Source organism: Charadrius vociferus, unplaced genomic scaffold, assembly GCF_000708025.1.
Source record: "Charadrius vociferus isolate BGI_N301 unplaced genomic scaffold, ASM70802v2 scaffold390, whole genome shotgun sequence".
Taxonomy (NCBI): Eukaryota; Metazoa; Chordata; class Aves; order Charadriiformes; family Charadriidae; genus Charadrius; species Charadrius vociferus.
The window spans coordinates 1,495,165-1,506,528 of NW_009646433.1; the positions used below are offsets into that span (position 1 = coordinate 1,495,165).

The 11,364-nt window shown below is 41.5% G+C and overlaps 1 protein-coding gene across 1 annotated transcript in view; it reads left to right on the forward strand.

The window, feature by feature from the left end:
- The first annotated feature begins 1,079 nt into the window (after positions 1 to 1,079).
- The window catches only part of PTEN (phosphatase and tensin homolog), a 35,368-nt gene continuing 25,083 nt past the window's right edge, over positions 1,080 to 11,364 (forward strand). The window contains exons 1-4 of the mRNA XM_009881535.1: positions 1,080 to 1,084; positions 1,268 to 1,272; positions 4,972 to 5,056; positions 8,512 to 8,556. Of these exons, the coding sequence (XP_009879837.1) occupies positions 4,995 to 5,056; positions 8,512 to 8,556 (107 nt within the window). The 5' untranslated portion in view covers positions 1,080 to 1,084; positions 1,268 to 1,272; positions 4,972 to 4,994. The remainder of the gene's footprint in view (positions 1,085 to 1,267; positions 1,273 to 4,971; positions 5,057 to 8,511; positions 8,557 to 11,364) is intronic.

Sequence of the window (11,364 nt, forward strand, 5' to 3'; positions counted from 1 at the left end):
GTTTTGTTAACTTTGTTTTGCATGTGTTGTAGAACTGCTTCAATAAATGGCTGGGGCTTTATCCGTTTTCATTTGCCTGTCTAAAAAAAACCCAAAGCTTGGAATTGATAACGAACTTGTCGCATGCTTTAAAACAGCAGTTCTTCCAGATTTCTAAAATTGTCAGTATCATTACTGATTTCATGATGACTCAGAATTCTTGCTTTGAATGTAAGCCCAGCTACCGAGCTCCTGTGTAAGAAATCTCATCTTGGTAGCAAATATCTTCACTTCAGCTTTGGAAATCAATGTTAAATTATTATGGTGTGGAAAGCCGTGTCTCTGCACTGTTGAGCGTGGCTGGTGGTAGGAGAACTTGCCAAAGGTGATGCTCGGTGGATGGCTGCTCCCATAACTGGCTCCATACCCATACCCTTCCGTGCGGCGATCACAGGCTGTCCAGGAGGAGGACTGTTTCGTTCCCCAGCAGCAGGAAAAAAGCAAGCAAGTACTGTTGCAGTAACAACTGTCCCCTTCACTTGCTGCAGATCTTGGGGCATCTTTTCGCAGGAGAGGAAAGGGTGGAAGAGCTTGGGTTTTGCGGCAGATTTTTCAATTAAGTGATGAAACTGCTATTTCTGCTTAGAGATTTAGATCATCTCCGCAAACAGCATTTTCGCTCTGTTCTTCCATCTTACGTTAATCCTTAAAGCAAAAGGCATTCTTCAGTTGCTTGAATCAACCAAAGAGTTGCAAAGCAACGTAGTGGTTCAGCATGCTTTTCAAAAGCATATATTAAAAAGACATAAAATGATCTTCACCAGCAATATGAATACTTTTGTGATGCCTACAGGCTGGGCTGAGAACGGCTGGAGAGCAGCCCTGAGGAGAAGGACTTGGAGGTGTTGGTGGATGAGAAGCTCAACGTGAGCCGTCAGTGTGCACTCGCAGCACAGGAGGCCAACCACATCCTGGGCTGCCATCAAAAGCAGCGTGGCCAGCAGGGCGAGGGAGGGGATTCTGCCCCTCTGCTGTGCTCTGTGAGACCACACCTGGAATATTGCATCCAGCTTTGGAGTCCTCAGCGCAAGAAGGACATGGACCTGTTGGAGTGGGTCCGGAGGAGGCCGCAAAGATGATCAGAAGGCTGGAGCCCCTCTGCTGGGAGCACAGGCTGAGAGAGTTGGGGTAGTTCAGCCTGCAAAAGAGAAGGCTTCGGGGAGACTTTAGAGCCCTTCCAGTATCTGAAAGGGGTCTACAAGAAGGCTGGAGAGGGACTTTTTACAAGGACATGTAGTGATAGGATGAGGGGTAACGGCTCTAAACTGGAAGAGGGAAGATTTAGATTAGATCCTAGGAAAAAAATGTTCACGCTGAGGGTGGTGAGCCCCTGGGGCAGGTTGCCCCGAGAAGCTGTGGCTGCCCCATCCCTGGAGGTGTTCAAGGCCAGGTTGGACGGGGCTTGGAGCAACCTGGGCTGGGGGGAGGTGGCCCTGCCCAGGGCAGGGGTGGTGGAACTAGGTGGTCTTTAAGGTCCCTTCCAACCGTAACCATTCTATGATAGTTTTTGCTTGCTTTGGTTGGGTGCAGGTGAAGCCTGCAGCCTCACACGTGTGCCATGGAAGGGTGTTGTTTGCTTGTGGCGGCCGATGTCCCTTAATGCCACATCTCTTGCAGACAGAAGAGTGAGTCAGCAGTGGTGTGTGAATGGCATCCCGGTCTAATACTTTGAGATAATAAGCAAGGTACTTCAGGATGCTTATATTTAGGTGTGGGAGAAATTGCCTTGCCTGTTTTGTTTTTTCTAGAAACAGCCCTCCCCCACCAGGCTCACGGTTGGATATTTGTTTTTCAGCAACACTTCAGTTTTTGTGCTGTCAGGTTGCAAAACTCCACAGCACACATCACTTTTACTGAGCCGGCATCAGTAAATTGATTCGTACTCTCCCCCGCTTCCCCCATTTGAAGTCTTTTTTTTTTTTTAACGTTTTCTTGGCTTACTGGCGTATCACGGAACACCTTTCGCGACACCAGCTCTGGGTTGAAAAACGCAACTGTAATGGTGCGCGGTTAAGCTTAAGCATCCAATTCTGCTGGCTTGCTCCTGTTTTAAAAGATGAAATGCCTGCGAGCTGTGCGTGTACCGTTCGTGCATCGCCCTCAAGGAGCGAGGGAGGGGAGAGGGGGTCGCATGAGATGTGGGAGCCAAAAGGGGATTTGTGCTTTCCAAAAGCGTGAGACCGCCCGGGTTATTTTGGAGCTTTTTATCTCTCTCTGGCTGCATATTTTGAGGCTTTGGTGTTTGGAGAAAGTCTGGGAGCGTGCAAACTGGAAACGCCGCTGTTAAGATGTTCCGTTCCCTTCGCTTGGGGTGTCTGTCTGCTTCTCTTCCATCTTGCACCAGCTGGGAATCCTGGAAAGTGTCTCGTTTCTGAGTCTCTCGGAGAGGAAAAGCCAACAGCAGAAGAAAAGCATCTGAACACAAACTGCACAGAAAAAAACGTGTAGTAAAGCTCACGACTGCGAATAGAAATTTGAGCAAGTCGCACGGTAATTTGGTGAAGTTTGGGCATCTCTCATGTGTGATACTGTAGATGAAACTGAGTTTTGTTTTGATGTGGTGCGTCAAAATGAATTTATTTTACCCCTCTTGCTAGCATGAACGCTCGTCTTCTACAGAGAAGTGCTGTGGAAAGGAGGCTAATTTTGCTAATTTTACTGGCTCGTTTTGCTCTGGTAATTTATATAGCCCCGCTGCTCGGAGCAGGACACGAAAGGAGGTGCTTTGGAGTATAAATGCTAGAACAGGCAGCAGGTAGAAACCAAGAACGGGGAGGGAGTGATGGGGTGTGCGAGCTGAAAGTCAGGTAACTCGCTGCTAATAGGGCATAGAGCAGCTGGACATGATTTATAGCCCGTTTCTTCTGCTTATGGCAAGTAGTAACTGATAAAATAGTAAGTACATTGTTAATTATATAGCGCCTTTTGTTAATTTGACAAAGAGGTGTGGACTGCTTGCGGAGTAAAATGCACTCAGAGTGAAGTTCAAAGTTTAAGATTTATGTGATTTGATAGTATCTGAAGTTATCACAAGCTCTGAAAGTTAAGCAACTTAATGTTTGGGGTTTTGGGGTGGTGTTTTTTTGTTGGTTTTTTTTTTTTTTTTTTTTTTTCAAAGGTAAGCTGCTTTTAGGGTTTGGGCAAGTACAGAATAATTTGGAGACCAGACAAGAACCCCTTTCAGTGTCTGTATTTAAGGCAGCTATAGCTATTTATTTGGATTTTTTAAAAGCTTTCATATTTTTCTCATTGTCTGCATAAATCATCTTTTTGAATAGTCCAGGCAGACCAATGTCTATTAATACTTGGATTACAACATAGTAAATGCTAATTCTTTTCTTTTTTTTTTTTTGAGAGCCGAAAACATTATTTCCGTGTATTCAGTTCTTAATGTTTTTCTTAAGTCTTCTAGTTAACTGTGTAAATGCGGAACTTGGTCCCTGCTGCTTCCCTGTGAGTACTTAGGCTTGTGGGAATTCTGCGAGGCTGCAGTAAATGAGTCTGTATCCTACTTCAGGCTTTTCTTTGTGTACAAGTAACTGGAATATTAACATCTTGGAAGCTGCTGCAGTGTCATCCATTCTGATGATTACTCTTTGGAGCTTTGTTAGATTTTAACCATAAAAATAAAAATGATTCTTACAGTTGTGGGGTAATTTAGGTCGAAAGGGACCTCTGGAAATCACCTGTTTCAGCCCCCTTGTTTAAAGCAGGGCCAGCTTCAAACATATCATGCTTTGTTCTTACTCCTTCTAAAATTAGTTTGAGGAGGAGTATGTTAATGTGGTAGGGTATGGTCTGTTTTCGAGCTGTTAGTTTCATTTCTGTTTTGCTTTTCAGTGAAGCTTCTTCACTACATTATAATTTCTAATAATGTTTAAAACTTCTTTTCTTGAGTTCTGTTTAAAAAAAAAATAAATTAAAATCCATACATCATTACACCACCAGGAAAATAAACAACCAGTAATTTTCTGGCAATTTGTTTTGAATTCTTTACTACATCAGCTCTGGATGTAAACATAATATTTTTACTTGGCCTTTTCCCTTAGCGCTAATTTGTTTTTACTAAGAGGTACTTTTCCCAAGTTCTTTGTCTCAGGTTGCTTTTGGCAAGTGAATTACAGGTAGTTTGGAATAAGAAACCAGAATATTTTTCCCGAAGTGGGGAATATATATTTTTTTTAATTAATTAGATGGATAATCCTTTTCAGATCTGTACAGTCCCATCTACTGCAATATCTTACACGTAGGCATTCAGGGCTACCTAGGCTGCTGTAGTGGTCTGTTATGTAGAAATCAAGAAAAGTGATAAAAACATTATTGTTCAATGTAAGCTTGCCAGGTCTTGCTTGCCTGAAATACACTTTTTTTGTTTGTTTTGCTCTTTTGTGTGATACACCTATTTTGGGATCACTGGGGACTCGAACATGGGTTTTAATTTGGACTGTCTTGCAGTTTAGTCACACAGACTGTTTTAATAGTTTCCCGTTGGATTCAATATGGCACTCAAACTGTAGAGAAAGACCAGCGCGTAGCATTTAGGTGATTCGCGTGAGATGATGTACGATAAAAGTGAATTACTTGACTCTGCTTTTCTAGTGGCTTGCCTTCCTAATGGATGTTAACAATCGGCTGCTTGATAGCACGGACTTCTAATAAATTACCTGTTTGAGTAAGGAGATTTTTGTTACAGCGGCTGTGGTCAGTGTTGTGTTTTCAAAAGTTTCCCTCCCTCCCCCGACCTTTTTCTCAGCTTTTTTTTTTTTTGGAAAAGATTCCTTATTACTGCATATATGCAGCTGAATTGTTATGGGAGTCGGTCAGAGTTGTTGCTCTGACTTTGATACGGTTAAATGTTTGATTAATATCTGTTTAATGCTATTGTAGAAATTTCATGTGCTTTGCAGACGTTTCCTTAACTTGCACGTTCAGATATTTATCCAAACATAATTGCTATGGGTTTTCCTGCGGAGAGGCTTGAAGGAGTATACCGGAACAACATTGATGATGTAGTAAGGTAAGGCTTTATTTTTATTTTCCTTAACCTTATTCTTGTAAATATTAAGTATCCTTTTCTGCACTCATTTATGTTCTCCTAAGGAAAGAATGTGTGGTCTGACTCGTAGAAACGGCACAAATTTTGCATCTCGTAGATGTTGCCTTATTAGCTTTCCTGAAAAGTGCTGAAAACAACAGAAACGCTATTTTCAAGAATTTTAGGCCAGGCTGCTGTTTTGGCTTGGTCTCAAATACATGTGATCTGCTTTTTAGTATGAAAATTGACTTCACTAAGTCACGTTGGAGTAAAAGGAGGTTCTTTGCTCTTAGAAAGATGTCCATGTCCTTGTTCACAGTGTTGAGAGTTTCCTCAGATAGCTGATACATTTGCCCATATCCTTTCTTCAATCGATAAATGAAGTGCTTGATAAGTTAATTTAGATTGAAAGTAGTAAATATAGGTGACTTGAGATAAAGGCTTTTACATCTTTTACATTCAATAATTGTGGATGAGGAGAAGAATCAGCTAAAATTTGTTATTGCTGGTGATGCTTTATAGCACACTTGGTAAAAAGAAACACAAAACACGACAGGTTGTCATTTTTAACATCAAGTAGTTATCTACTCGGAACTGCTGGGTACAACTGTGGAAGGTGTACTTAGTGTTTTAGGGGCATCGTTGTGATGTATTTGGTCGACAAATCTGGGGAATGCAGTGCGAGAGGTCACATTAAAAACTGAATACTCGGCAGGAGCTGCCAAATGTTAGTGGTTTTAGCATCCCAAGTTCTGATTTTAAGTCACGTGTGATGCTTTTGAGGTCTTGGGTATTTGAGGTCCTAAGTTCAGTAGTTCTCCAAGAGACTTGATGTTTGGGGATGGGAGGGATAATGCGGTACAGGGCATGGTTGTGCTGTGAAGTTGGAAGTAGGTATATCTGGGCAAGAAGGTGCCGCACCCAGGTTTGAGATGCCGCAGAAGGTTTCTCATAATCGTTGGCGGGCAGAATTGGCGGTGCTTGAATTTTGCTGGTAATTGTTTGCATCCAGGTTTGTACAGAAATGAGTTGAGACAGCTCCTTGGTTCCCACGCTGGGAGGAATCGTAACCCTCAACTGAGAGTCAGCGACTTCCCTGCGCAGCTGCAGTTAGCTTCAGATGAGTTCGAGGGGGTTTCGGTTTGGTGTAGTTAACCGTCGCGATGCAGCTCGCTATCCACGAATGGTACAGAAAATGTCAGAGGCTGGATTTGAGCAGGCTTGCGGAAGCGACCTCCTTCTGTCATGCAGCGGTGAGGAGAAGTCACTTTTCCAGAGCTGGTCATCTCGGTGAGGTTCAGCATAGCAATCTCTAAATACTCTTGCAGAGTGTGTACGTCTCTGCTAGAATTGTCTCTGGTAGAATTGTTAACGGAGGCATGAAGTTGTGTTTTCTAATTGTATCATTGCACACAGTTTGCACGCAAGAAAAAGCGTTTGCCATCTTTTTAGGATGGTTAAGGGCTGTCCCACAAACTCAAACTATCTAGGCATCTTCCTTTGGCAGCAGTCAGAGCCAGCTTGTCATTAAGTTGATGTGGGCATTGCATCCACTACGTGAAATACACGGTGTTTGGTGGACTCCACCTTCAGAAATTGTAGGATAAGGGCAAAGGCTGGACTTGGACTAAATGACATGGCAGTAATCCAAATAAATAATGATAGGCAGTAGTCTTTGGATGCCTTCTTCCGTTCGCAGCATTGATTTCAGTTGCTTCTGTATGAAGGAAATATATTTTATTGGTTAAGTATGTAGGTACATGTAAATTAGACTCTTGAAAGTGAATGACTATGTAATTATCAAGTTGTCCATAAACACTCCGATCAAAAGGAGTAGTGATCACCTAAAAGTGTAATCAACCAAAGTAAGATATGGAGAGATATAAATCAAGTGGCCACAGGGAACTGGATGCTAAAGTAGTGTTATGTTTGTTGCCCCTTATTTTAAACAAGAATAATGTGCAAAATGTGATCATGCAGAACGTTGCATGTTGCAGTCAGCAGGACCTCATCTGCTCCTGTTGTCTCTTTATGGTGGATTTTTTTTTTTTTTTTTTTCCCAAGAGCTTTTTATGCAGAAATTCACTGTGTTTGAGCTCCGGAGCAATTGGTATTGAGCCAGTGGGCTTTTTCTGAAGAGCTGGTATCCTGACAAATTTAATGCTGATATTGGTTGAGAAGTACGACCTGGACTGCTGGCTGTCTCCTGTGACTGATGCTTGGAGAGGTTTTGGATGGAATTTTGTCCATAGAAAAATACTTGTGTGAAAGCTTATGCTCAGCCTTTTGGCTGTTAGTGGCAGAAGCAGAGTCAGCTCTCCTTGTGTGTTTTAAACAAGTGGGGACATCTCCTGAACAAATCGCCGCATCCACCATCTTCCTTAATCTCTCCAAGTCTGCCACCAGGGGTGCCAGTGGGAGTCGTGAAATACTTTTGCCAATGAAATTGGAATCTCATACTTGATGCCGCACGAGGAGCGTTCACATCTGTTCTTATTTTAACGCATCGGTTTAGCCACAGAGTTCTTCTAGGTTCTTCTGGAATATTATGACTGATAACCAGAGTTTGTTTTCGCTTGAGCTTTCCAGGATTTTAGCAGCTAGTGTTTCTTTTCAATTCGAACAGCATGTTCTGTCATGGCTAATTAAATTCCTTCTGGCTGATGTGCAGATACACACTGTTGATGATGTTAAGTGTAAACATTTGTATGTTATTTCTTCTTGAACATTGCCAGGTGACACATCATATGTAATCGTGGCAATTTTGATGAATCATGTTTGCAGTTTGGCTCTCCGAGGCTTGTATGGGAAGTTTTTGTTACAAAGTAAGCATGAAAATGAAATGAGGATGAAAAAGGATAGTGGTCGTCTTCCTCCATTCTAAACCCAGGATATCATTGGGCACTGTCCTTGGAGTTCAATGGCAAATAACGGCCGGTTTAGAAACCTGGTATTAAACTAAATGATTCTGGCCGTTCTGACTGGAATACGAAAGTTAGTTTAACTGTGCTTTTTTTTTTTTTTTTTTCATTGGAAACCCCACAGTGGCAAAATATTTTGCATAGGTGATTAAATTGGAAGTAGGTGTTTACAGATACTTTCTGTAATCGATGCTTTCTGCTTTAAAAATAAACAACCCTTGCTCAGCTTAATATATTGATGTGCAGGTATCTTAGAAATCAGCGCAGATTGGTCCATACAATAAATATCTCAGTTGCAGGTCAGATCTCGGTCTCTTCGGTTGCATCCATACTGCTGGATTATTTGTAGGAGCGAGGTTTGCAACACGTTGCCTCCGTGGTTTTGAGGCACTGCAGGGCCAGCTGGGACTTGGAACGCGGAACCGCACGTGCTGGATGCTGCCTTAATGATGCTGCAAATTAAGGTCCAACATTATTGCGATGTATATTAATATACGCTTTTTTTTTCTATTTAAGGTTTTTGGATTCAAAGCATAAAAACCATTACAAGATATACAATCTGTAAGTATGCTCTTATAGATGTATTTTTCCAAAATAATGACTTCTAAAAATAGCTTATGAGTGAAAGTGGCTTGTTGCTGTACTGAAGCGGAGCTAGAGATGTTTTGCACATTTCTTAAAACAATTAAGCCTGATTGAGAGCACTGTTACTTCATTTAGTGGAGCTGAGCGAGGTTAAATGAAATGCTGGTGTGTATTCATATTACTTGAACGCTTTTAAATGACTTGGCATCTAGCCCATCTGGAGCTGGTACCATGTGATTAAAAAGTGAAAAGTAATTCACAGCAGGCTTTCTATTAATGCATTAATGTCCACAGTGAAGAAATTGCCAAATTTATATTTTCTTGGGTTTTTTCTTTCTTTTTTTTTTAATCGAACTGTATTGGTACCCAGGTTCTGTTTGCATCTTCACTCTTTTTGACTGTCCTGGTTTAGTACTTTGAAAAAAACTATTGCAGGAATTGGTAATGTGATGGTTACTCACTTCTGTAAGCGTAATGTTTTCTTCTGAAGATATAGTTATGCAGAACGCTGTTCTTGTTACAGGTGGGAATTTTTTTTGTTGTTTTTTTCTTCTTTCATTATCTTTATACCTTATCTTAGGCTAATTTCATTTGTATAAATGATTTGGTGATGTCAGCTGATGTTGAAAAGTAGGTCATGGTTTTTCTATCCCTCATTTTTTCCCAGAAACCCAAGTTGAAGATTTATTGATTCTCTGAGCTGTTCAGGCTATCTGCAATTAATGGAAAAATTACTGTAGTATGGAAATACAGGCAATGCATTATATTGTAATCTGTCGACCAGTAAAAGTTAATATTTAAATATGCCTCTAAATTAGTTGAAGGACTATGCATGAGGCAACTCTGTTGCCTGTTGTTGGAGCGAAGTGATACTAGAAGCTGAGAAGTTGTATGCTGGTTATTGCCGTTGTCTGTAAGGCCTGGGGTAGGATGCGACAAAAATGATATGTAAACAAAATAGGCATTAAAATAAATTAATTGGTTGGGTTTTATACAGTTCAGTACCAAAATAATTTTCTCCAACCTAGCAGCTCTCCAGAATATTAGCCTTTTAATGAATGCCGTCTTGGTGGCACTTCTGAGCTTGTCGTTTCGAATTGCCTCGAGAGGTGACAGGTAAAAACAACAGGACGCTGTGTGTAAACTTCAAGGGTCAGAAAGCTAAGCGTTTAGTAAGGCTCTTCTGCATCTTAGCAAGTAGCTCCTCAGGGAGGTGGTGCTTGAAAAGTTTCCGCTTTGCCGTATGCTAGCAACCTCGTTTTACTTTAGGAAAAAAAAAAAAAGCAACAACAAATCCCCCAACCCTATGCAGGAACAACTTCAAAATTTTTAGGTGAGAAGAGTGATGGGATGAGACAAATGCTTTTGACGTTTACGGTGCTGATACCTGTGTTTTTGACTGTGGAAGGAGCTTGTCCAGGTGTGCCAAAGGTTTTTGTCTTCCATTTTTTCATATAAAAATGTTAACTTCTCAGTTTTCAGTGCCAGAACCCCCCATTGATTTTTCCTTGTTGCTGACTTCAAAACAATCACAAGTGGAACTTCCTAAAATTACTGTACTCGCCCTCAGATGAAAACTTTTGCAGGATGAAACATCGTTTTAAAGTGTGGGATTTTTTTTTTTTTCTTCCCCAAAGCATGCATCGGTTGCAAATGAAGATCCAAGTGATTACTGCACAGCTTGGAAAGCATAGCTTTTAAAAACTGTACATCTCTGGCTAGAAAGGCCAGGTTATCTCTTTATGCAGCCAAAATTTATACACATTAAGTACATAAATGCCATTAGGTGAATTGTTGCAATGTTTGGTCATAAGATGGGAAGAAATTGCAGCCTTCAGGTATTTCGGAGAACAGCATCTCTTCAGCTTAAGCTGATCCTTTGTAAATAATCAGCCTATTGTCTGTGTTAAAAAGAAGGTGGGAGTTCAGAGGAGTTACGTGATTATATTCAGAATTGTTTCAAACGCTGTCATGAGGTTTGAGTTCCCTTAAGGTAGCTGTTATATGAACTTGATAATAACGTGTGTACTGAGCAGTTTTGTTTAAAAGGAGAGATTTTTCTGAAGGGATGCTAAATGATGTCAGTTATGCCTTATCCTTGCATCTTGGCTTTTAACTTCCCAGTGAATGTTTGAGGGTTCAATTTCATTTAGTTTCTTGTTTTTGTTGGTTTTCTCATGTGTTCCTTTCAATATTTTTCTTTATTTTAAGATGCTCTTCCACTTTCATCTCCTAACTTCACATACTGCCAGATTGTTACCTCCCCTATTGTAATCATCTCCATCTTCTCCAGTATATTTCTTTTAACTGTTCTACAGGCAGATAGCTAAAGGAAGGAGCTGTAGTGAACTATGTGGATTTTATGTGCATATTTTCTCTGTATACGTGGGGTTGGACTTTGGCACAGGCTGCCATCTTTTCTGTAGCCTACAGTCCTGTCATCAGTGGGATCATGGTTTTGATCTGAACGGTGCCTGGTTGGCGGCACTTAGGATGTGGATTGCTTTAAACTTGCTTTAATCTTAAGGATGATTACAAGAACCGTGCCAACCCATCCCCAAAATCCAAAAAAATGTTCCAGGTTTCATTGGGAGAGCTGACTGTATTACAGGTGTAATAGAATATCACAGGATCACAGACTGGTGAGGGTCGGAAGGGCCCTCTGGAGCTCCCCCAGTGCCACCCCCCGCCAGAGCAGGGGCACCTCCAGCAGTGGCACAGGACAGCGTCCAGGCGGGTTTGGGATGGCTCCAGAGGGGGAGACTCCCCCACCTCTCTGGGCAG